We start from the raw sequence: 25,061 nt of genomic DNA on the forward strand, positions 1-25,061 counted from the left end.
ATAGAGGCCCACAGCCCTTATTCACAACTCCAAAATTTAAAAATTTCTGAAAATACTTGAAGGTCCTTTTTTTTTTCTTATAGTACATTTAGTAGCAAAATCTGCTGCAACCTCTGACGCCCTGGTTCAAGTGATTCTCCTGCCTCAGCCTCCTGAGTAGCTGGGATTTCAGGCACACACCACCACACCCAGCTAACTTTTGTGTTTTTAGTAGAGACAGGGTTCCACCATGTTGGCCAGGATGGTCTCGATCTCCTGACCTCGTGATCCGCCCACCTCAGCCTCTCAAAGTGCTGGGATTACAGGCATGAGCCACTGCACCTGGCCAAAGACACCTTTTTTACTATCCTTCTACATCCCTCCTCTCAAAACCTTTATGCTTTCACTTGGATCAACCCTGACACAGGCTACTCCCAACAACTCATCTGGACTGTCCTTCCCCAGGGGGTTTAGAGACAGCCCTCCCTATTTCAGTCAGACCTTCAATTAGACCTCTCCCAACTACCTCTACAACCCAGGATTTTGCTGCAATATGTGGACAATTTACTCCTTTGCAGCCCCTTTCTTGACCATTGTATTCAACACACCACCAGGATTTTAAATGTTTTGGCTGAATGTGGGTACCGGGTGTCCAAAAGGAAGGCCCAATTAACATCTCTGAAAGTTTCATACCTAGGACTGATCATAACTCCAAATACCCGAGAAATGCTGCTGGCACGAAAGCAAGGTGTTCAACAAATCCCATTTCCTAAAACAGAAAGGGACTTACTTTCCTTCCTTGGATTAGTGGGATATTTCCGATTATGGGTAGCAAATTTTGCCATTATTGCTAAACCCCTTTATGAACACACAAAAGGAAATCTTGACCAACCACTCACTCCCACCCCAGACCTTTATCATGCTTTTTCTCATCTAAAACGTGCCTTATTGCAGGCCCATGCTTTAGACATTCCAAACCTCCTAAGACCTTTTCATCTATATTTACACAGTTCTCATAATCAGGCCCTTGGACTATTAGCCCAACTGATGGGAGACTCCTTCTCAACAGTGGCATATTTTTCAAAACAACTAGACCCTATTTATAAAATCTGGTCCTTTTTCTTAAAAATTTTGGCCACAGCCTCTCTAATTATCCCTGAGACACAAAAACTCATGTTCTACAAACCGCTTTAGGTATTTTCTTCTCACAGTCTACAAGATATGGTCAGCGATAAGGTGCTCACCCCCATCTCATCCTCTCATATGCAAGCCCTACATTTAACCCTCCTTCAACCCGCTGTCTCTTTTCGTAGATGCTCACCACCTAATCTGGCCACTCTTTTACCTTCAATACCGATTTTAGACCCTGACCAACACTCATGCTCTGATCTAATTGAAAGTTCTCTCACCATGTTTCACCATCTTACTTCCACTCACATAAACGGAGCCCCAGATTAGTTTATAGATGGCAGTGCATCAAAAAACCCTCCTCTCCAAGCAGGATATGCCATCATTGAGGGATATCATTATGATACCCACTCTCTCCCATCTAGAAGAGTCATAGAGGCTGCCCCCTTGCCTTTGGGCACATCTGCCCAACAAGCAGAATTAGTTGCCCTAATAAGAGCACTAACCCTAGCAAAAAACACGCAATATATACACCAATTCTAAATAGGCTTATAACATCATCCATTCCAATGCCCAAATTTGGAGAGAGCAGGGCTATCTCACAGCTATGGGAACCCCTATCATTAATGGAAAACTCATTCATCATCTATTAAAGGCATCTCTACTTCCATAAAAGGTTGCAGTTAGTCCTTGCAAAGGATATCAATCAGACAAAAGCCACATTTCTTTAGGGAACCATGAGGCTGACTATTGGGCAAAACATGCCTGAACCAATCACTCAATTCCCCAATACTTATTTCCCCTCATACAACATATCCCCTTCTTTTATCCAGAACACAAAACACAACAACTAATCATGGCAGGGGCACAATTCAAACCCCCCAAACTGGTTCATACAAAACAAATTAGTCCTACCTGACCCTGAAAAAAACAACTCTTTTATGGGACATTCACAACCTCTTCCATGCTAGCCATTCCCCTCTACAACACTTCTTAAGTTCCCATATACACATAACCCCAGATATAAAGGAACAGTTAAAAGCCATTTCCCATCAATGCTCTATTTGCCAGAAAGCTTCACACCATTCCAACACTAGACACTCTTCTTTCCCAACCCATCAAGCCAGGGGACACCTTCCAGAACAGGACTGGCAAATTGATTTTACCCATATACCCCCAGTAAAAAGGGTTTGATTTCTTTTAGTTCTGGTTGATACCTTTTTGGGATGGGTTGAGGCTTTTCCCCCAACCAACAAATGAGCTTCTAATGTCACCTCCAAATTAATAACAGGAATCATCCCCAGGTTTGGGGTGCCTCTTTCTTTTCAATCTGATAATGGCCCTGAATTCATTTCTCAGATTACTCAAACACTTGCACAAGCCCTACACATCACCTGGAAGCTACACATCCCCTATCTACCTCAATCTTCAGGAAAGGTTGAAAAACTGAATGGCATTCTAAAAAACACCCTCACCAGGTACTCACTCCAGACACATAAAGACTGGGTTACACTTTTGCCTTTAGCCCTTCTAAAAATTCAGGTGCTCTCACATAAACCTTTAATGCTCAGCCCCTTTGAACTCACATATGGGAGACCACTTGCCCCTTTTGGTCCACCTCAGGGTCAAGCCCCACCTCTACCAACCCCTCTTGTTTCCCCTCTTGTACATACCATCCGCCATTTCATTTGGGAATATGCTGACAAATACCTGCCACAACTTGTCGTTGCCTCCTCTAATCCCTTCCTGCAGCCAGGAGACTGGGTTCTGATAAAAGATCCCAGTCCTACCCCCAATTCCCTCCTCACACCTAAATGGAAGCGACCTTACCAGATCATCCTTACTACACCCACGGCAGCAAAACTCCAGGGACTCCCCAACTGGTTTCATTATACTTCTCTCAAGAAAAGAGACTTCCCTTCACCACGTACCCAAACAACCAAATCTAAAACCCCTTCAGCCTTCTCTTGTGTCTCCAAAGGACCCACTTCCCTTCGCCTCACCTGAATCCTGGAGGAAAAGGAAGAGAAATCCACATAAGCTGCTTATGTCTCTTTCTCTCCCAAACTTTCATTGCTTCCTAACCAACCTTGTTACAGACCTTCAGTGGTACCCTTATGAAGCTCCTATTATACATCCGAATCAGTTTCTGACTGTTCTATGGTACCTATGGCTTCAAGGAACTTTCCAGGACTTTACTACTACCCAAATAACTTTTTTCTCATTTTGCTTGTTTCTTTCAATATAAATTCCCTAATCATATCAACCTCATCAATAAAACCACTCCTCACTGCTCTCAAACTAGAATGCTCTATAAACGTTACACTCTTGCTGCAAGCTAACTCTTCCTTTGCTCCAGAGTGCTGGATATGCTTATCGCTGTCTTCCTCAGCTTACACAGCCCTTCCTACACCCCTTCATGACCTTTTAACAGGAAATATAACCCTAACTTATAAACTCCCAAAAGGAGCTTCCTTTTTTGAAAGAGCTGACACCCTGTTTCTAGATTATCTCACTTCCAGGGCCAATCAGGTCAACAAAGTATTTCAAACCTATTACAACTCTACAATGCCTTAAGCCCCAAGACCCTCCCATTGAAGGGCCCATAACTAAACACACCCTCCTTTTACAACAAGCCTCACTTTGCTTTTCAGCCTCGTAGGGAAATTTCCCTGTAGGGTCCTTAACATCTAACCAATGCAACCACACTATCATTGTTAAACACCCCTCTGACCATCAAAGTAACCATGTTGGCTACCAAGTATCAACTGAAAGAAATGGAGCATTTCTGCAACCAGCTCATTTACAGCCTCTCCCTCAACTAATGCCTCCTGCCTAAGGTGTGCTGCCCCTAGTGCCCAACTTTTTCCATGGCTCAATATCAATGGTGCAACATCTGATTGCATTAAATGTGTACAAAATAACTCTTCCTATATTTCTACTATAGTGGATGTCTCCCTGGCCTCCTCCTTGTCCACCTGGAGTAAAAAACCACAGGAAAGAAAAAACACCCCATCTTTAATTTGCTTATTTTCTTTCCCTATCTCCGCCTGTATTTATGACAAAGGCTTGCTCTTTTTGTGTGGTACCAACACATATCTTTGTCACCCCACCAACTGGACCGGAACGTGTACCCTAGTTTTTCTTTCTCCCTCCATTGGACTAGTTCCTCCTAATCAATCTTTATCTGTTCCATTCATCCAATATGTTAGAAAAAGGAGGAAAATCCAAGTCATTCCTTTAATGGCCACCTTATGTATAACCTCCGGTCTTGGATTGGGAGCAGGCAGACTGGCCAACTCCTTAACATACTTTAAAGTTCTTTCATCAGAACTACAGGATTTATTAGAAGATATAGCCCAAAGCCTTATAAGAGTCGAAGACCAACTAGACTCCTTGGCTGGAGCAGTCCTCCAAAATAGACTGGGATTAGATCTTATAATGGCTGAAAAAGGGGGTCTCTGCCTCTCATTGGGTGAGGAATGTTGCTTCTATCTCAACCAATTGGGCCTAGTAAGAGATGCTGCTGAAAAGCTTAAAGGGCTACAACGTGAAAGGAATACCAAAACAACCAAATACATTCTTGGTTTAGAAACAAAATCCTAACACGGACCATCCCATTCTTGGGCCCTCTCCTAATAATATGCCTAGGACTAATGTGCTTACCTGGCTTAATTCACCTTTTTCGAAGATTTTTTAATTGACAGGATCATGGCCATCCCACAATTACCCAAAAACATCTACAGATGGCATTACTCCTACAATCAACCCAAGACCAAAGAACCCTCTGACCCCCCGCACAGCAGGAAGTAGCCAGAAAGAACCTACCACCCCTCTTCCTTTCTATAACTGTAGGGACTGGATTGACAGAGCAGGGGATCGTCATCTTGGAGAAACACCACCATTTTAAGTTCCCCTTGATTAAAAAACCACCCAAGTCAAGCACCCAAACATCAGCCTAATGCCTAATGTCAGCATAACCAAAACATTCCAACCCTAAGATAAACCCCCTCTGACCAGAAACACGCCAAGCCCGAGACAGCCTCCCCTCCAACCAGACATCCCAACCCCACAATAAACTTTCCCGCACATAGAAACATTCCGAACCTGCAATAAGCTCCCCACTTCCTACACCCTTAAATAGTCTTAGTCTGTAAGAGAGAATGCTCCTGAGCAAAACTGGCCAGAAGCTCCTCTCAAGTTTATTCTCCAAAATAAACCCATCTTTGAGCTGCTTTTTGTGTTTCTTACCTCTTTAACTCTTGGAATAACCATCCCCATGTTCCCATGGGGAAGAAAGCCAGCTGCTCTTTTTATTTACCCAGTGAAGGGGCAGACCCAGAGAAGGGAGGCCTAATGATGTGGCTTATCATCCTGGCCTGCCTCCCTCCAGCCTCCTCTCTAGGAGTCATGCTCCTGGCCAAAATCCTATGTGTGATCCATTCAGACCTGATCACAGGCAATGGCAAGGCCTTGCCTGGGAGGCCTCCTAGGGGACGACTGCCATCCCCACCCTTGACATGGTGCATGACCAGGGCACTGCCATTTCTGGAGGGACTTGCAATTTATGACTCAGCTGTGCCCTGCCAGGCCAGCTGGGATCATGGCCATAGCTGCAGTCCCAGACCAGGTGCCTCCGTGCAGAGGCCTCCTGATCAGAGCCCAGCTGAGGCACTTTCCTCCATGCTGGCTCCGTTCCTTTCTACTCCTATCCCTTCCTTCCTTATTCTTCCCCTTCCTGGGTGCAGGAATGGTTGGAACCTTTTGTTCAGGACTGCTTAGCAAGGAAAACAGCCCTCCCTCCCCCATGCCTGCTGATCCACCTGACCCTTAACCAACACCTCCGGACGCTGGAGAACAGGGGAGCAGTGCCTACCTTTGCCTCCTGTCTGTACTGTTGCAGTGAGGGAACAAAGTCTTGATTGTAACTTTCAGCTTGGCTTGCTGTCCTAAGGATCACCTCGACATCTGTCAGCTCAACACCTGTCTAAGGCCAATCTTTGTCCTCTTGCTGTGGGTACTGCCTTCTCCCACCTCTGCAGGAACCTTTGCCGTCATCCTCCTTATCTCACCCATCTGCAACCTCACTATCTACTTGCCCTCTCTCATCAGCACTTAAATATCATATGTAAGTGCACCTGAAAGCAATAACTCAAGCATACCCTGAGAATGACCCTTCTTGCCAGACACACCTGAGTGTGTGTTCTGAGCTAGGGAATCTAGGAGTGGCCAACCCAGAGATTGAATCCTTGTTTATGAGGAACATCTGAGCCCCCATCTCCTCCTGTGGAATACTGGCTATACAGGGAATTGAGGCCCCGAGTCTGGGGTGAATTAAGATTTCCACGTGGAGGTTGCTGGGGGAGTGTGCTAAGTAAAAATGCTATGTAAATTGTATGCATTTTGCAAGCAGGTCTGGTTCTCCTGACCAGCCAGCCACCATTGGACTCCCTCCCCTGTATGTAAGACCTCAGTGAAACCCCATGTCTCGTCTGCTGGCTCTGGGTCTCTTCTTCAGCCTCTTGAACCTGGTGCCTTCCCTACTAGAGTTGATAGGAGTTTGGCATGACAAATACGATCACACTTTCAACCGACTTCAGAGTTCCTTGGCCTTCTGTCCTCCTCTTACCATTGATGGTTCTTGCTCTCTAAGTTCTGGAACAAGGATTTGCTCACCTCAGACATTTAGAACATGCTGTCCCTGTGATGGGAATCTGTTCCCTTGCACTTCCTTTGGTTACATCCAGCCGTTGGAGCCACCTGTTCCCACAATCCTTTCTGGACTTTTCCATGCCTGAGAATCCATGCCTTGCCTCTGTGTCCCCAGAGCACCTCGTGTCTGCCTTCATCAAGGCCTGTGGTGCCCTGTGCTTACCTACTGGTTCCTCCCCTCAACTGAGAATTTCTTGAGGACTTATGTCCCCATGATTACCTAAATGACCAGACTCTTTAAAGGCACTCAACAAATCCTTGGCAGCACATGAATGAAGAATCTGCATTATGAAAGGATGAATTCCAACACTGGTAGCTCAAATCATAAATTTAGCATAGGATTTTTAAAAAAAATCCCTAAAATAAAGCTAAGCTATCCATTAAAAGTGCAGACCCTTTTGCTGTCAAAGCTTAACTTTTAAAAATATATGTTGTTTTTACCCCAATATTATTCTTCCCATATGATATGGTTTGGCTGTGTCCCCACCCAAATGTCGTCTTGAATTGTAGCTCCCATAATTCCCATGTGTTGTGGGAGGGACCAGGTGTGAGATAATTGAATCATGGAGGCGGTTTCCCCCATGCTGATCTCGTGGTAGTGAATAAGTCTCACGAGATCTGATGGTTTCATAAGAGGTTTCCCCTTTAGCTTGGCTCTCATTCTCTCTTGCCTGCCACCATGTAAGATGTGCCTTTCACCTTCCACCGTGATTGTGAGGCCTCTCCAGTCACATGGAACTGTGAGTCCATTAAAACTCTTTTTCTTTATAAATTACCTAGTTTCGTCAAGTATGTCTTTATTAGTGGTGTAAGAATGGACTAATTCACCATATAATAGTCCTTACTATTTCAACTTAGGGTAAAAATACATACATTCTTTGTCTGGTCATTGTATTTTTTTACGTTTCTAAGTCCACATGGAGTTAAATTTCAAGGTCCTTCTGGTTAGGAGCTTTATCTCCTACATGAGTTTTGTTTATGGATCCATTGATTTCTAACTTCCTTTTTAGCCTAAGTGAATTCTAATGAGAAAGCTGAGAGACATTTAAAATCTGAAGAGCCTATGAATTTTATTTTATTGAAAATCAAAATCTTCCTTCTAGATTCTAACATAACAATATATAAACTATAAAACATTAAAAATATGTTAACGCTCTTGAACACAAAAATGTAAGCTTTATTTTAAAATTCTGCTGTATTTTAATTTATAGGTGCTAAGAACCCTAGCATTCAGGTTTCAGCATCTAACTCTATTAGATTATTTCCAGAATTTTAGAATTGATATATAATCTTACAATGCTGAAAATGGTCTCAAATACCTGTACCCTGCAGAAGAGACAATTTTAAATATTAAAATCTAATTATCCCAAGTTATCAAAAATAGGACAATATTTCTGAACCACTGCTAAAGTGAAATTACTTTGATGTTAATCATTATTACTAAAATAAGAATAATGAATTTAACTTACTGCATTTTTAAAATTCTTACCCTCGGAAAGGTAGTAAATCTGTCCAGTTCTTCAACAAAGCAGAACATCTGCAAACTAATTGCTGACATAACAATCAAGAGGCTGGCAGTAAACACAACCAAACTCCCAAGCTTTTTTCCAGGACCGAATATCTTGTACACAAAGTCTTCTAATGCAGGTGAAATCTTAATCAGCCGAACTACTCGGAGAACCTATCAAGGGAGAGAGAAACATTTATTTACACATATGATCATTTTTTTACACTGAATCTTAAATATGTTCATACTAAAAGATTATTTTATAGTTCTTTATGAAAATCATACCTCTGCATTTGAACATCTAGTGACTAAAAATAACAATAGAATAACCATTGGTCTAGCTCAATGCCTGCCACATAACAAGAACTCGATAAATCCCAAATGAATGGATGAACTAAGTGTTTTAACATATTATATGATTATACAAAATGATATTCATAGTGTACATATTGTTGAAATAAAATTGATATTTTTCTAATGTTCAAATATGCAAGGCAACCTTTAATTCAATAAAGGTTGAACATTCCTAATTTAAAACATAAAATACTCAAAAATTTAAACATTTTGAGTGCTGATACGAGGCCGTAAGTGAAAAATTCTACACCTGACACCTTTGCTTTATGATGGTTCAATGTATACACACTTTATTTCATGCATAAAAAAACTATTAAGAATACAACTACCTTCAGGGAATGTATTTGAGGTGTTTATAAAACTTAAACAATTTTTGTGTTTAGACTTGGGTCCCATTCCCAGGCTATCTCATTATGCATATACATACAAATATTCCAAAATCTGACAAACATCGAAAGCCAAAACACTTCTGGTCTCAAGCATTTGGGATACAGATACTCAACCTCTATTAGTTATATTCATTGTCTCATAAAATATTTTCCTAGGTATTATTAGAAAATCACAAGGAAATGGAAAAAGAAGCAAACTTTTGCCAAGAATATTTACTTCTTACTGAGATTATCACCCCAATATCCATTTTCTCCTTCCTCCTTTAAAAAACAGAACTTTCCGAATTCTAACCTAGCAAGCGGCTGCCTGGGGCTATAGCCTACATACACGTTCCGGTCTCCCTTGCAGCTAGCTGTCTCCAGTGGACTGGGTTCAGACCTATGGAATGTGAGAGGAAATGATTTGTACAAGTTTTGGTGCATTAAGTTAAACTTTCTCTGAATCCTTTTTAAAATACCTTCCTCTTGCCTGGAAATGGAAACAAACAGTGTAGCCCCTTTGGACCAGAAATAGAAGGCTTGCACAGAATATGACAGTCCTGTCCAACCCGACAGGCTGGGTGACCATGGGGGGCACAGCCACCTGCTTTCCCTGCATACTCACCAACTGCTGCAGAGAAATAAAATTCTGTCTTATGTAAGTTTTATATTTTTGGATCTTTGTTATATGTACTTTTCTCTCTCTATATATATACACACATATATATATATATGTGTATGTGTGTACATTTACATATATTTTAGTCATGCATCGCATAATAACTTTTGAGTCAAGTATGGGCCACGTATAGGATGGTGGTCCTATAAGACTTAGCTTTTCTATATTTAGCTATGTTTAAATATACAAATACTTACCTTTGTGTGACAATTGCCTACAGTATTCAGTGTAGTCATACACTGCACAGGTTTGTGGCCTAGGAGCAATAGGCCATACCATATAGCCTAGGTATATAGTAGGCTATACATCTAGGTTTGTGTAAGTAAACTCTATGATCACACGACAACAAAATTACCTAACAATGCATTTCTCAGAATGTATCTCTGCTGTTAAGTGATGCATGACTGTGTATACACACACACACACACACCCCTAAATATATACAGATATATTTAGATGTTTTGCATACACACATTTGTAAAAAAACATAAGTAATTAATTGACAAATTTATTCACTCATTTGTTTAACAAACATTTATTGATTACTATGTGCCAAACTTTGTGTTGGACAAATAGGATTCAATGGCTACTATTACAAAGCAAGTATAACACAAAGACACAGCTTTTAAGGGCATATTTATATGATTAGTATGTATAAATTAGTACATAATTAAAAGTTGAAGTATATAGTGTGAAAAATACAACTTTTCATTACGTCTAAGATGTCATCAATTTTGTATGTAGCTCTAAGAAATAAAAAAATGCTGCCAATTAAAGTATAACACACCACTGACTATAACAGCTCCCAAATTCAGAGATATTAACATAGGAAAATTGCATTCTTGGCATAAATGAAATACAGTTTATACAATGATCATCCGAGATTTTTTGATGTCAATAAGAGATTGAGTTGTCTGTTAAAGATGAATAGTGTATTTGGAATACAGTAAGAAACAGAAAATGCATTTTTAAAAATTAGATTTTAATTTTTACATGTCTAAAATAACATTTGTTTGTTTTTGGCTTCCCAGTGCCTCTAGCTTCTTCACCTCTGCCTGGTTTTCCTTTGGCAAATCATTCCTACCCCAGTCTTAGTACAGAGGTGCAAAAAGGACTCCCCAACCCTCATGATCCAGATCTGGCCAGAGTATTCACAGTCATCTGAGTCATCCTCAGGGCTTTTGCTGGATGCCTTTAATAAGAAATGTTCTATTTCTTTTTTTTTTTAATCCCCAGTGGGCACTGCTGTAAGAGTCACACAAACTATGAGCTCCTGGGAGCCATCTTTGCCTTCACATAGAGAAGACCAGCTTAAGAATGACACCGATACACCAACAGAAGAAAGGTAGGTGAAGATATACACTAAGCCCCCGACACCATATCAGCCTCTGAATTTTGCCATACCTGAAACCACGTTTACTGCATTTACTTTGATTTAAGAGGAAATATCAGTGGTCAGTCTTATTTCTATTGTCTGCAGAATGCAAATGATATGGTTTACAGCATGTAAGTAAACCAATGGAAAAAAATGACCAAAGCATGTTTCCTTCATGCTAATTTGCAATTTTTAAACGTATGTAAGAAATTACGTTGTTCAAATTTAGCATCATACCACGTGGTGCAGCTACCAATTTTTCCTGCTGTAATTCTTTTCTTTTCTTTTTTTTTTTTGAGACGGAGTCTCACTCTGTCGCCCAGGCTGGAGTGCAGTGGAGCGATCTCGGCTCACTGCAAGCTCCGCCTCCCGGGTTCACACCATTCTCCTGCCTCAGCCTCCTGAGTAGCTGGGACTACAGGCGCCCGCCACCATGCCCGGAGAATTTTTTGTATTTTTAGCAGAGATGGGGTTTCACCGTGTTAGCCAGGATGGTCTCGATCTCCTGACCTCGTGATCCGCCTGCCTCGGCCTCCCAAAGTGCTGGGATTACAGGCGTGAGCCACCGCGCCTGGCCATCCTGCTATAATTCTTAACATACATTCCCAAATCAGGACATATTACTCTCAGATAATCTTTACAAAGAACAAGCAAACAGCTTTACCATAAGAACTATTAAAGTATTAACATTCAGGTTAATTTCCAGAATAATAATCTGGAAAGATTTCACATTTTTATCAGATTTGTCTATTCTCAGACATAAATAATTCAGTACCTAACTGTAAACAGCTTGAAAAAAATGGAACTATTTAATACCACTTCCACATAGGTGATTTGATCAGCATTTTCAAAGGTTAAACTTGCATTCCTAGAAAGGAAAAATCCCTGTCAGTGAGTCTAATTGTGCCTTTTCATTTATTCAGGGATCAGTAGGTTTTTTACTCTATCTACCCTACAAAGCTTTTTGATTTTGTGTTCCTATAGATACAACATAAAGTAAACCATACTCTCAAAGATAAGCACTTCAGAACATGCTGTCTCTAAAACACATTTTCCTGGTCACATTTCTGAGTCCGTCTCTTAAAGGTCACTCTGTTGATTTGTAGTGAGATGCTGTAGAAATTGCATAGTTAAGAATATGAACTCTGAAATTCATTTTTTTTTTTTTTTAGTTAAGAATATGAACTCTGAAATTCAAGTTCTTGGGAAGAAGTTTTTTTTTTTTTTTGAGACGGAGTCTCGCTCTGTGGCCCAGGCTGGAGTGCAGTCATGTGATCTCAGCTCACTGCAAGCTCCGCCTCCCATGTTCACGCCATTCTCCTGCCTCAGCCTCCCAAGTAGCTGGGACTACAGGTGCCCGCCACCAGGCCCGGCTAATTTTTTGTATTTTTAGTAGAGACGGGGTTTCATCATGTTAGCCAGGATAGTCTTGATCTCCTGGCCTCGTGATCCACCCACCTCGGCCTCCCAAAACGCTGGGATTACAGGCGTGAGCCACCGCGCCCAGCCGGGAAGAAGTTTTAGCTCCATCATTTGCTAGGTATGCGGTCTTGGGCAAGTCAACAGATTTCTTGAGACCTCAGTTTACACATACAGTCCTTATCTCAGGGCTTGTTATGAGAAACAAATGAGACAATGCACTCAGCAAGGTGCCCGACACACAGAAAATTCACAAGAAGCACCAGTCAATATCATCATGATGATACAGATATGTAAGAACCACAGCATTCTGCAAGACCTTATGATTTCCCATTGGCCATGCTGCCCTGCATTGGTTGCAGCCCAGCCACACTGGCCTTTGTGCTATTCCTTGAACACATCAATCATGCACCCTGCTCAGGACATGCTCAATGTGATTCTCTCCACCTGGAATGCTTCCCCTCGGACCTCCTTACGGTTTGCTCCTCCACTTCATTCAGTCTGCTCAAACCTCACCTCTTCAGAGAGGGCTTCTATGGACAACTAATCTAAAATAGTCCCTACTACACAATCTCTATGCTTTTTACCCTGCACACTTCTTCCTTAAGACATTTCCAGTACTTGTACTTCACATTCCTTTGTGTACTTCTTTGTGAACTGTTTGCCTTTAGAATTTCAGCTTCATAAAATGGGAACCCTCTCTGCTTTGTCCACTGCTCCATCTTCAGTATCTGGAACAGTGACCAACACATAATAGAAGCTCAGAAATATCACTTGAATAAATACACGAATAACATCAGTAATTAGTCTAACCGATAACTAATATTTTAAAGGAAGCCACTTTGCACTAAATATTACTTCATTTAAATGTGACAAATATGAGATTGTCTAAGGAAAGACTTGTTGCCAACACAGTAAAGAAAGGTTGGTTGAAATGAGAAGTGTGAGGACCAATAGGGAAGACCAATGTGGGCCTTTATACAAAGAGCCACTCTGTCTGGTACAGTGGATCCCCCACATGCAAATTTGCAAAAACGCTTGTGACACCTAAGTTTCTCAAGAGATTTACTTTCTAGCCACAAATTAACTGAGATCATTTTTATTCATTATTAATACATTAGAAAAACATAAGCATGGCCATGTATAGAGAGATACAAATGAAAATCACTTAATCATTAACATAAATTAAACAGAACCAATTACAGAATAATCCAAAATCAAAGACAGAACTGAAATTGCAAACTTCACTATGATTTGACTATCTATCTACTATCTATCTATCTATCTATCTATCTATCTATCTATCTATCATCATCTATCTATCTATCATCTATCTATCTATAAAATGGTTACAGCCTTGCAGGCTAATATTAGATATTTTGTAAAAAACAGACTAGTAGGAAAATCAGACATGGTGATGAGAGTAGGAAACTAGAGACGATTAATAATTTGTAATAAATTGGTTTATTTCTCTGTAGTCATTTTTTCCATTGTATAGGTATTTTACATATGTATATAATAAATATATACATACATATATGTAGTTATGTGTATAATATAATTTATACTGTTTATCATTTAAATAAAACAGTCATATTTCTAAGTTATAAAAAACTCATCATAATTATAATTTTATGGTTAAATTCACATTATGACTTATCAAGCTATTCCTCAAATGTTTGTCATTTAAACAGTTTTCTTTTTTCTCTCATTAACAATTCTGTGATAAATATTTTGCACACAAATGTTGATATTTTCTAACTTTTTACTGAAAAATGGCACGTCAGAGACTATAGCAGTTTTAAGGCCCTGAATATATTTTATACTGTACCTTTGCTGAAATAGGCAACACCAATTTTCTTAATTTGGCTGCTTTAATAGCTTTGTAAAAAAGGTATGCTGTTGTTTTGATATAAAGGATATTCTCTATAATTATGTGCAATGATGCCCTAAGGTAGGTACTCAATGGCCATGATAACTTTGTGAATCTAGAGAGCAGTGCACAAGAGCTTATAATCACATGAATGTTTGGAAAGCACATTTTGTATCAAGAGTTTTAAACATGTATATCTCTTGCCCCAGCCATGTCACTTATGATAGCCAAGCTTCAGGATATAACTCAATAAATGAGGAGAGATTTACATCCACGGATGCTGAGGGAAGTGAGCGCTTGAACTATGAAAACCCTCTGTGGTTTCAATATGCTTAGCTGTGATTACAAGGGCTCAGCTTTTTGCCTGGGTTTGTGGGGGGTTTTGCTTTTTACTTTTTGTGAATTATATTTGCATGTCCTTTCCCCCAGGTACTAAAAGTGTCTAGTTACATGTGATCTGGCAGATAAAGTGAGTATTGTTCTGAAAATAATACTTTGGTATTACTAATAAATAAAATCAATACAGTTGCAATGCATGTTCTTTTTCCTAAGGGGTTAGAGTCCTGTTTTTCAAAATTACTTCTTTAAAATTCTACTGTCATTTTATTTCCCAAATATTTAACAATATCTATTTGGAAAATAGTCAATGCACATTCTGGTGTTTCCATGATAAATTATATAAATGACCAAGTTTGAATCAGGAAAATGACTATATTTGAGGTGTTTTTGACTAGAATACCATGTAGACGTATTTTATCATTTTGACTAAGTATTTACCAGGACAGTGAGCACGTTGCTATATTCAATAATAACAAACAATGTAACTAATAATTACTGTTTATTGCATAATTAGAAAGCAATGTGATTCCATATATCACATTTTAAAAAGATATCCAATTATTATAAGTTAAATAAGAATTATAAGTGCCATCATGAAGTAAGTAACAGACATTTATAAATAATACTGTATGACTAATTACAATCTGTAAAGGTAAGTTTTATAAACCTTTAATATTTTCATTGTAAATCATTGTTGAGCCAACACTTAGCCTTATCAACAAGGAAGATAAACACTTGGGATTAAATTAATGTTTCCTACTCTTTAAAGTTTGTGCCAACATCTTACGTAGTTTAAAATTTGATACGCATGTATAGATATATGTTATCCATATATAAAAATATGTGTATCTATATACTGCTAATTTAGGAAAAGTAAGTAAAATATCTACATTGTTCCTGTGAATTTTCAGGAGTTTTAAAAAGCAATTGTTACAATTTATGAATGCACTTTTCTAATTTTTAAGATGTCATTGTGCCTTTCTCAAGTTCATACTTACCATAATAGTTATATATAAATATCATATATAATTCCATGTGGTTGTTAAAATAATGTGACAGGTATTTACTCTGGAAATAAAGAAATTTCTAAAGACAAATAGGCATTATTTGTATTACCTGAAAGTACGTGAATTGTGAATGATAAAGATCTGGATATACATGAAGAGTAGTTCCAATTACGAGTAGTAGTTCGAATTTGTGGAGAGATGAGCTAATATATCCAGTAAATCCCAAACACCATATCTTCAGAAGTGCTTCCAAATCAAAAAGTACTGTAAAAGCCACCTAGAGAAACAAAGAAACATTGAAATTGAAATTCAAAACTATAATTTATTCTAAATTATTTCACATATTTGTCAGTGTATGAATTTTTGCCACTATCGCATACACTAAGGCGCCCCATAAGGTCAAGAATGACATTTTACTTTAAAAATGTATTTGAAACACACCAACTAGAACACAGTAGACCAAAACAATCTTAAGCAATTATAAAAACATGTTACAATTTTGAATGTTTGTGAGTGGCATTATTTCTTTATTATCTAGATTTGATATTATTTTAAAACCATTATTATTTAAAGACTTTCTATGTACACAAAAGGCTGAATTTTTTTGTATGTTGTATTTTTTTAAGATAAAATTAATTTAACGTACATGGCATATTATAAAATAACAACTTACATATTACTAACCTAATTAAACCAAAATTTAAGTTAAAATATCATTTATTCCTTTATGCTTTAGGCCACATGGCAAAAGAGAAATTGGGATTTCATACCAAGCAATTGATCTATGTGTGCGTATGCAAATAAATCAATATGTTACTTCACTATTAATAAAATTAATGATCGATATTAGTATATTAACACATTTATTTGATCTTTTAATCTCTCACATGCATTCTATGAATTTACTATTCCAAATAACAATATTATAAAACACACACATAAAGACAGCATGTTATTTCCTTTACATGTCCTATGAACAAGAATTTTAATTTTGTAAAGGAGATTGCAACTGGAATTAAAATTTGCAATAAAAGATTAACTTCTAATTAAAGACTATGAGGGTGACTACTGGGACTAGTCATAATACGTCCCTCTGAGAAGACACTACATGATTTATTGAAGATAGGAATATAGCAGAGCCTGCTTCTCTTTTTCTGGACTAATGTGGAGTATTAGAAGGGATTTTCTTCCACTCACACATGGAACATGTGGGGAGAATGCAGTTTTAATAAAAGTGTTTTAAGAAATGAAACATTAAAGGCACTGCAGATAATTTAGATGTGAAGAGGAAATTAGCATCACTTCTCAAATCTACCATTTCTGTAGATTTTAGTTGCTTTTTAATTTTAATTGCCATTTCCCTCCTTAAAAAATGTAAGAAGGTAATATATTTTAAATTTGAAATGATCTTCAGTCCACAAAACACGTGGATGAACTCCCTTGCCTACATTTCTCAGGTATTTCATGTTAATGTCATGTATATTCTTTCCTTGATCATCTGCATCTTCATCCATACATATGCAATCACATAAACAGGCTTGCAATTACATGTTTTTACATGAGATGTAAAAACAATTGCTACAATTTATGAAAGCACTATTTCTAATTTTAAAGATGTCATTGTCCTCTCTCAAGTTCATACTTTCTACACAATTACTAGGTATAAATATTATGTACAGTTCTATGAAGTTGTTAAAAATAATGTGACAGGTATTTACTCTGGAAAGAAAAAAAAATTCTAAAGACAAATAGGCATTCTTGGCATTACCTAAAGTTATATGAACTGTGAATGATAAAGATTTGGTTATGCAAGAAGACTATATATCACCCTGCAACTTGCTTTTCTGACTCACTAACAATTGTGGATATCCCTCCAGATTAAGGGATATAGGTCCTATGTTTTATTTATCAGCTGCATAATTTCCCATAGTGTTCAACGTTTATGTAACTCAACATTTTCTCTACTAATTCATTGGTGGGTGGTATTTGCAGGAATCATCAGGAAAGGTGGTTAAGCACGTTGCTACTTCAATAAAAAGGCTGCACTAAGCATCCTTCCTCAATACCAGTATTTATTGAGGCTTTCATATCTATAAATAGATTTCCGAAGTTGGTATTGCTGGGGCAAAGACAGATTTGTGTGTTTTAAATTTAGAAAATATTAAAATGATTATTTTCAAAATATTATAAAAATCATTTGCCCTTCAGCAATACAAGAAAGTTTTCTTGTCTCAAATCCATGCCAATATCAGTGTAATCAAACTTATTGTCACTCATCTGTTTATATGTTTACTAATCACTTTAATTTCTTTTTAAAGCAATTAAATGTTACTTTTCATAACCTTGACACTATTATATGGTGTTACATTGTGTTTCTTATGCGTTTTGGGAGTTGTTGGTATTGAGGACAATAATCTTTGCTATATATACTGAAAACATTTTTTCCCTAGCCAACAGTCTGGTTTCTAACTTTCATATCATTAGTGCCACAAACATAAAATTTACATGTTCACATATGTCTACAACTTTATGATATTTTCTTTACCTTTTACATACAAAATAGAACTTTAAGAAGATTAATACTAGTCTTCATATCCAGGAATACACTCTTTTCCTATTTATTTGAACTGTATTTTGTATTCTTTAATAAATATTTTCCATATAAATATCATAAATATCCTCTCTCTGTCTCTCTCTCTCTGTATGTATTTTTTCTTTTTTACTATTTCTACCTAGTAGTTCCAGTGGGAAGAAAAGCTATCGATTTCTCTATATTGACCTTCTGTAGCCACTTTACTAGATTCTTCTATTAATTCTAATATTTTTCATAAAGTCTCATGAGTTTTATAGAAATATGTACATTTCATCTGGAAATAAGATTATTTCATTTTTAAGATTTATTTTGGAGTCAATCATATGAATGCATTAGTTTTGAAGGTACAGTTGTATAATGGTTGCTAAATACAAAATGGTAGTAATAGGAATCCATAACTTGCTCCTTGTTTTCAATGAAAGTTTCTTCAGTGTTCATATATGTGGTTGAAATGAGTGTTGGTGATTAATTTTTATCATGTTTAAAGACTTTCGTTTTCTTCCTATTCTCCTTCAAAGGATTTAACCTTTAATTCATTGAGGCAATGAAATATATCACAAGCGCTCCTGATGTTAACCATTTATTTATTTTTGGAAAAAAACTCTAGATGATAACGCTAACATGTTGGATTTTATCAGGTAATATATTTTATATATAATTTTCACAGTTACTGTTTTATGTGAAATTGGCCTATAGTTTTACTTGTATATCATTATCAGGTTTTGGCTAAGATTATGCTAGCTTTATCATTTGTACTGTGCAGTTTTTATCTTTTGTATGATAATTTCTGAAATAAAATGAGAATTAGCACACCTTTAAATGTAGACAGAAAGCGCCAGGAAACCCACATAGGCACAGGCCTTTTGGTGATGGTGGAGCAAAGCTGTCCAATGCTGTTCAGATCAGGTTTCTTATCTCATCCATCAATTTGGCAGTTTGTATTTTGCCAGGAAATCATTGATTGTCTCTAGATTTTCAAGACCTGCATTTAGGGTACATATTTTTCCAGAAAGAATTGGTTCTTCCAGGGAACCTGGGTCATCTTAGAAATTTCGGTTCCTCTTTAAATCAACTTTTGGCTGCTGTTTCTCAGATTCTGGACGTAATGGGATTTTGAGCTCCAGCCCCACGAGTGGGCAGGCTGTCTTACACAATTCAGTAGAGATAACATGATAACCTTTTTTTTCTTTTTTGAGACAGAGTCTCACTCTCTCACCCAGGCTGGAGTACAGTGGCATGATCAATCTTAGCTCACTGCAACCTCTGCCTCCCAGGTTCAAGTGATTCTCCTGCCTTAGCCTCCCGAGTAGCTGGAATTACAGGCACACGCCACCACGCCTGGCTAATTTTTGTATGTTTAGTAGAGACGGGGTTTCACCACATTGGCCAGGTTGGTCTTGAACTCCTGACCTCAAGTGATCCACCCACCTCGGCCTCCCAAAGTGCTGGGATTACAGGCGTGAGCCACCATGCCCTGCCAGAGATAACATTTTTGATCTGCCAGGGGTCAAGGTCCAGACTGATGATCCCATCCTTTCCCTCTGAGGGATGGGAATTTTCCTTCCTGATGTTATGTGGGGCCTCTCTCTTGCCTCTTCACTTTGCACAGGCCTCTAGTCGCTTCCATCCTGGACACGCTCCTGAAAACTGCAAGTTCTGGCCACAAGGATATGCAAATGCCCTCAGGGCAGCCACTGCCTTGGGGCCCACCTGGTATTCTGGCCTCATGTCACATTTAATTTTTGGCCTCAAGAATTTTCCTTAATTTTTTGCACACTCTGCTGAACATTTAAAATGTTTTAATATTTTAGGTGTTTTGTAGAAATGATTTTTAGCTACCTTGCAGGGCCACTTTGTACGTGCTTCCTATAAGCAGTGTACAATTTTATTTTGTTTTTAAACATACCCAGATTTTCTAGGGTTTTTGATAGGAAAATTCAACCTGCTCAAACAAAATGTACCAAACTTATACTTGGTCTTACGCTTCATGTTTATTTTATGTCATTGCTATTTCATTTTTAACTTTATCTTGTCTTTTTTTAACTTGGTCAACTATTTGCTAATTTCTTTCCGCCTTCGTTAATTTGGACAGACGACTTGGTTTTACTAATCCCCTGGTTTAATTCTCAATGGTTAGATATCAAACCAATATTTTTTTCTTATTGCTTCACAATTAAATTGCTGCCTCACTCATCCCTCCACCCCACACATCTGCAAACTTCATAGTACACTTCTACCATCCCACTCTCCATTGATATCACACCCTTTCCTAAGTCCTGGTTTTGCTGAAATCATTTACAAATTTATTACTAGTTTCTTGAATGTTATCATTTCTCTTTTTTTCAAAGATCCCTATTTGACATATGTATTATTATCTATTGAGGTCCAATGCCCATCAATCCTCTCTTCTTTTATCTAGTCATTGAGATTGCAATTTACTTATCTTGTGATTAGCGCACTTTAGTTTTCTTAAATAAATATAAAGGGTTGTATGCTCTCTTAGTCCTTTTATATATAAAGTGCATTTTTAACACTGACAGATGAACATGTTGTCTGTGTACAGATTCTGGATTTGCAGTTCCATTCTCTCAGCAGTCTATGTATATTGATTCATTACCTTCTACTCTCCAATATTGTAGATGAGTCATCCATTGCACAATACATTTATTTTACTTTTTCAGGTTACTTACGCCTGTTCAGAGGCTGAACAAGGTTATTTCTTTATGCTTGCAACCAAGGAAGGTCACCAGGACATGAGTAAGAATCTATTTTCATTTAATCTCACTAAAATGTAATGAGCTCTTTCAGTCTGCAGATTCATGGTTTGTTTTTCATTTAGGTAAGCTTTCTTCTGTTGTTTATGACAACTTTTCTTCTATCTGTTCCCTTTTTCCTTCAGGGACTCCTATTACTCACAGCTGTGTGGATAGGCTACTGTACTTTGCCCTTATTATTATATCTCTACCACTTTTTATTTTTTCCCACTTCATCTGCCATATTAGAAACTAGCTCTCAAGGACTACGCCCTTTTTTACCCATTTTTTGGACATTTTCAGTTGAAGTTAAAGAAATTTTATTTTGTGCCCTGCTTACTTTTTCTTGAGACACAACAACAACAACAACAACAAATTATTGTCTCTCCCATCAATTATACTTGCTTGGGAAATCCCCATACTAGACATTTGTCTTGATTCTCTGAGTTTCATCCTCAATTTCTGAGTCTCCCTTTGTGTGTGAATTAACTTTTCTTTCCTTCACTGTGGATATATGTTTTTGATGTAATTGTCATTTGTCTTTTATGCTATCTTAAGCAGTGGCAAATGAGGGGTAGTAGAGGGCACCATAGTTTACGGAGGCGAAAGACCTGAAAAGCCAAAGCTCCTTTGCTGAACATCTGGAGGCTTTTTGGTGACAGGATTTCCCAGAAATGAGTGGAGTCATTTATTGACCCCTTTCTCCACCTGGAGTAATTCAGTCTCTAGTGAGGTTCCCTTCCTGGCCCACTGAGACCCACAGGACTCTGAGGACTGCTCCTGGACCACAAGCAGCAGGCAGGCAGGTCCAGCTCCTCTGCAGGAAGTGAAATGCTCTCTGCCCTGAGCAGTGGCCTCAGGGGACCAGAGGACTCAGACTTTGCTGCAAGTCCTGCGAGAGGTACTTCCTCTCTAGCACAGGCTTCTTAGTTCTGGCCTTGCGATGATATGGGGAAGACCTGAACCTGTTCTCTCTCCTATGGATACTAGGGAATCTCAGGAGAAACTGAAATTGATGTGTCATGAAGGTCCCATCCACGTGCCTGACCTGGTTGCTGTATTAGCAGAGGAAGCAGTAATAGGCACCCACGACATCATCTCTCCCTTCACCTGTATTTTCAGACTGAGACTTTCATTCCAAAAAAAAGGGTGGTGATCCATTTTAAAGTGTTTTTTTAGGAACACTACTAATAAATGCCTGAAAGATATTCTAATAGATTGTCTAATTATGTATACATACAATTAATCACCTTACTAACTGCATATATTATCAAAAGGACAGATGGAATGAACTGTTTAAGTGAGCATAATTTATAGTAAAATGTGCAGCTGGATCTGTTTGCATTATGGTTTTCTCTGTGGGAAAATGATATTCTTTTGAAAGACACTGAAAGGCACTAAAAGATTTGGCAAACTGTTATGTGATTATATTTAAATATATATAGTCTCACTGATTTTCCCCTAGAATTCCTGATTCCAGATTCTCTTGGAATCAAATGCCTTGCTTTGAACACAATTTGTTAACTTTTACAAGCCAACACTCTAGCTCTCTGAAATATTAATGCCAAAGTGATAACATTTTATGGAAAAACAATGCACATAAAAATATGCCTAACTTACTTGAAGGTATGGGTTATCCTGCTATAGAGAAGAACCGTGTCAGGATTTAAAGAAGGTGATTAGGAAAATCAAATTAGTTTAAATGATCACTAAGTATTTCAGTGTAGGTTATGGGGTTTGGTATAGGACTTAAATTCAGAGGACTATAATAGTTCAGAAGAACCAAAATGGAAGCAGTGGAGGCAACCTCTAGTAACCACTTCTCAATGTGCAGCTCCAGATTATTGCAGTGAACTCAACCTTGATGGTAGCTGGACAGGGTGGAATTTGCCAGGGGCATGCTGGGAGCCATCTAAAAGGGAGAAGGCAACCGGGCTGTCTGCAGAACCTAGTTGCCTGGAGTGCTCCCACCAAAGTCACCTGAGCAGGTGTCCAATCTCCAGGCTTTCTGCAAATCCCAGGCATTCAGCAGGCAGCCTGTGGAAAAGCGGAAGAGTGGCTTCATTTGTCACTCTTAGCCTGGCAGCCCTCCACTGCTTTGGCCCTCCTCAGTCTGCAGCCCCCGCACCAAGAAGGTCTCATTGGGACCCTTCTTCTGTTGCATATTCTGCAGTGCATTCCACGTTCGTGAGTACCTACAAGTTAAAACTTAACTTTTTAAGAGTTAAGACAAAATTTATAAGAGTATAATAAACTTTTCTCTTTTTTTGCATTACTTTAAGAAAACTTAGAAACAATGCATAGAAAAGGAAAGAAATATTTATTTCTTCTTACAAATACCCCAAAGCAGTGTTTCCCAATCTTTTTTTTTAATCACCTCTTCTAAGAAGTCTTTTAGAGATTTTGTTCTTAATCACCACCTCATGGAGTTTTGATATCTCTACCATATTATATATCTTTTTACATACTCTACTTTGGTTATTTGGTCTACATGGCAATCTACATTATAAAAGAGTGACAATTTTCTATCCCCCAACTAAGAACATATTTTTACCCCTTCGGAGGTGATTTTACTCCCTGTTGAGAATGCATGCTCAACCGATATACCTGGTTTGATGTCGCCAAAATGAGGCAGGGGAATAGGGTCTGGAGGCAGGGAACCTAAGTCCATTTCACACTGACTTCCTAGGACTAAATTGAAAGAAAAACCCTAACTTTCCATGCCTGAGTAACAAAAGGACCAGGGGCTACCTCCTTTGCAAACCCCCACCTTTTCTGTGCGGCAGATGGATAATTGAAAGTACCTCTGATTGGTTGCTTTTCCCAACCAGACACTTGCCTAGGAGTGTAACTTCGTAACTTCACCTCAGCCTCTGACTGGGGGCCACCACTTCATTTACATGGGGTGAGCACCAAGTAGGTAGCCAATGGGAAACCTCTAGTGGGTATTTGGACCTGAGAAGATTCTGTAGCTGGGGCCCTTGAGCTGCTGCTCGGGCTCACTCCCACACTGTGAAGTGTACTTTCACTTTCAATACATCTCTGCTTTCCTTGCTTCATTCTTTCCTTGCTTTGCTGTGCGTTTTGTCCAATTCTTTATTCAAAATGTCAAGAACCTGGACAACTTGCAGTCAAGACCCTCTACCAGTAACAACAGCAGAGTTTAACTAATCTCGTAAACACTGGCCTGTGAGATAAAATGGTAGAGATGGACATTGCCCATGAGTGGAAAGATATTTGAAATGTGTTATCTAATATTTGTGTTGCAGTCTCTGTTTTCTAATTTCAAAGAATCATGATGGATATCATGAGAAAAAAATGCATATTTATCACAAAGGAAGATTACAGGACAAAACTCACAAGAAAATCAGTTCAGGCAATCCCATTCTCTCACATGAAATTCAGATTCAATAACACCAAAAAGTGATTACTGATTACCTGTATCAGTCTGGAGCTGTCTGTAAATCATCTACTCTTAGCTTGTAGTGTATATCAGTATGCTATAAAGAGCAAAGTTTGAGACGGATGGTTGAGTAGTCCAGATTGTCATTATTGTATTATATTTTTACCTAACAAGATAATGCCCAGATCTTTTAGAAACACACACAAAAAGTAATTGTCAGAAGAAACCTATTTACTTGAAGTTTCCCAGAAAATGAAATTAAACTCAACAATAATGTCAAAGACTGCTGCTATGGCAAGATTGATTATTTTCTTCATCTGGCCATTTTTTGTGATTAATGAACTCAAACATGGGTGTCAGATTTTGTTGGGGCCAAAATAAATGACTCTTCATTTTAACAAATATCATAAAACCAAATGTCTTCAGAGGAATGCAGAAATCACTTTTCTAGAAAAGAGGACTCCCTGCAAGATGGCAAAATGAAATCATGATTTATGAAACCCCTTCTGTTTCAAACACAATGTGATCAAAGGAAAAAACAGGAAACCAAAGAGGCAGGAAGGAATTCTAAA

The 25,061-nt window shown here is 38.3% G+C and overlaps 1 protein-coding gene across 7 annotated transcripts in view; it reads right to left on the bottom strand.

Moving 5' to 3' along the window:
• NALCN (sodium leak channel, non-selective) overlaps positions 1–25,061 on the bottom strand; it is a 365,686-nt gene that overhangs the window by 169,693 nt on the left and 170,932 nt on the right. For all 7 annotated transcript variants that reach the window (XM_030813654.1, XM_030813651.1, XM_030813653.1 and 4 more), the window contains 2 exons: positions 15,850–16,017; positions 8,309–8,500 (listed from right to left, as the gene is read on the bottom strand). In XM_030813654.1, the coding sequence (XP_030669514.1) occupies positions 8,309–8,500; positions 15,850–16,017 (360 nt within the window). The remainder of the gene's footprint in view (positions 1–8,308; positions 8,501–15,849; positions 16,018–25,061) is intronic.

Source organism: Nomascus leucogenys, chromosome 5 (assembly GCF_006542625.1).
Source record: "Nomascus leucogenys isolate Asia chromosome 5, Asia_NLE_v1, whole genome shotgun sequence".
NCBI lineage: Eukaryota > Metazoa > Chordata > Mammalia > Primates > Hylobatidae > Nomascus > Nomascus leucogenys.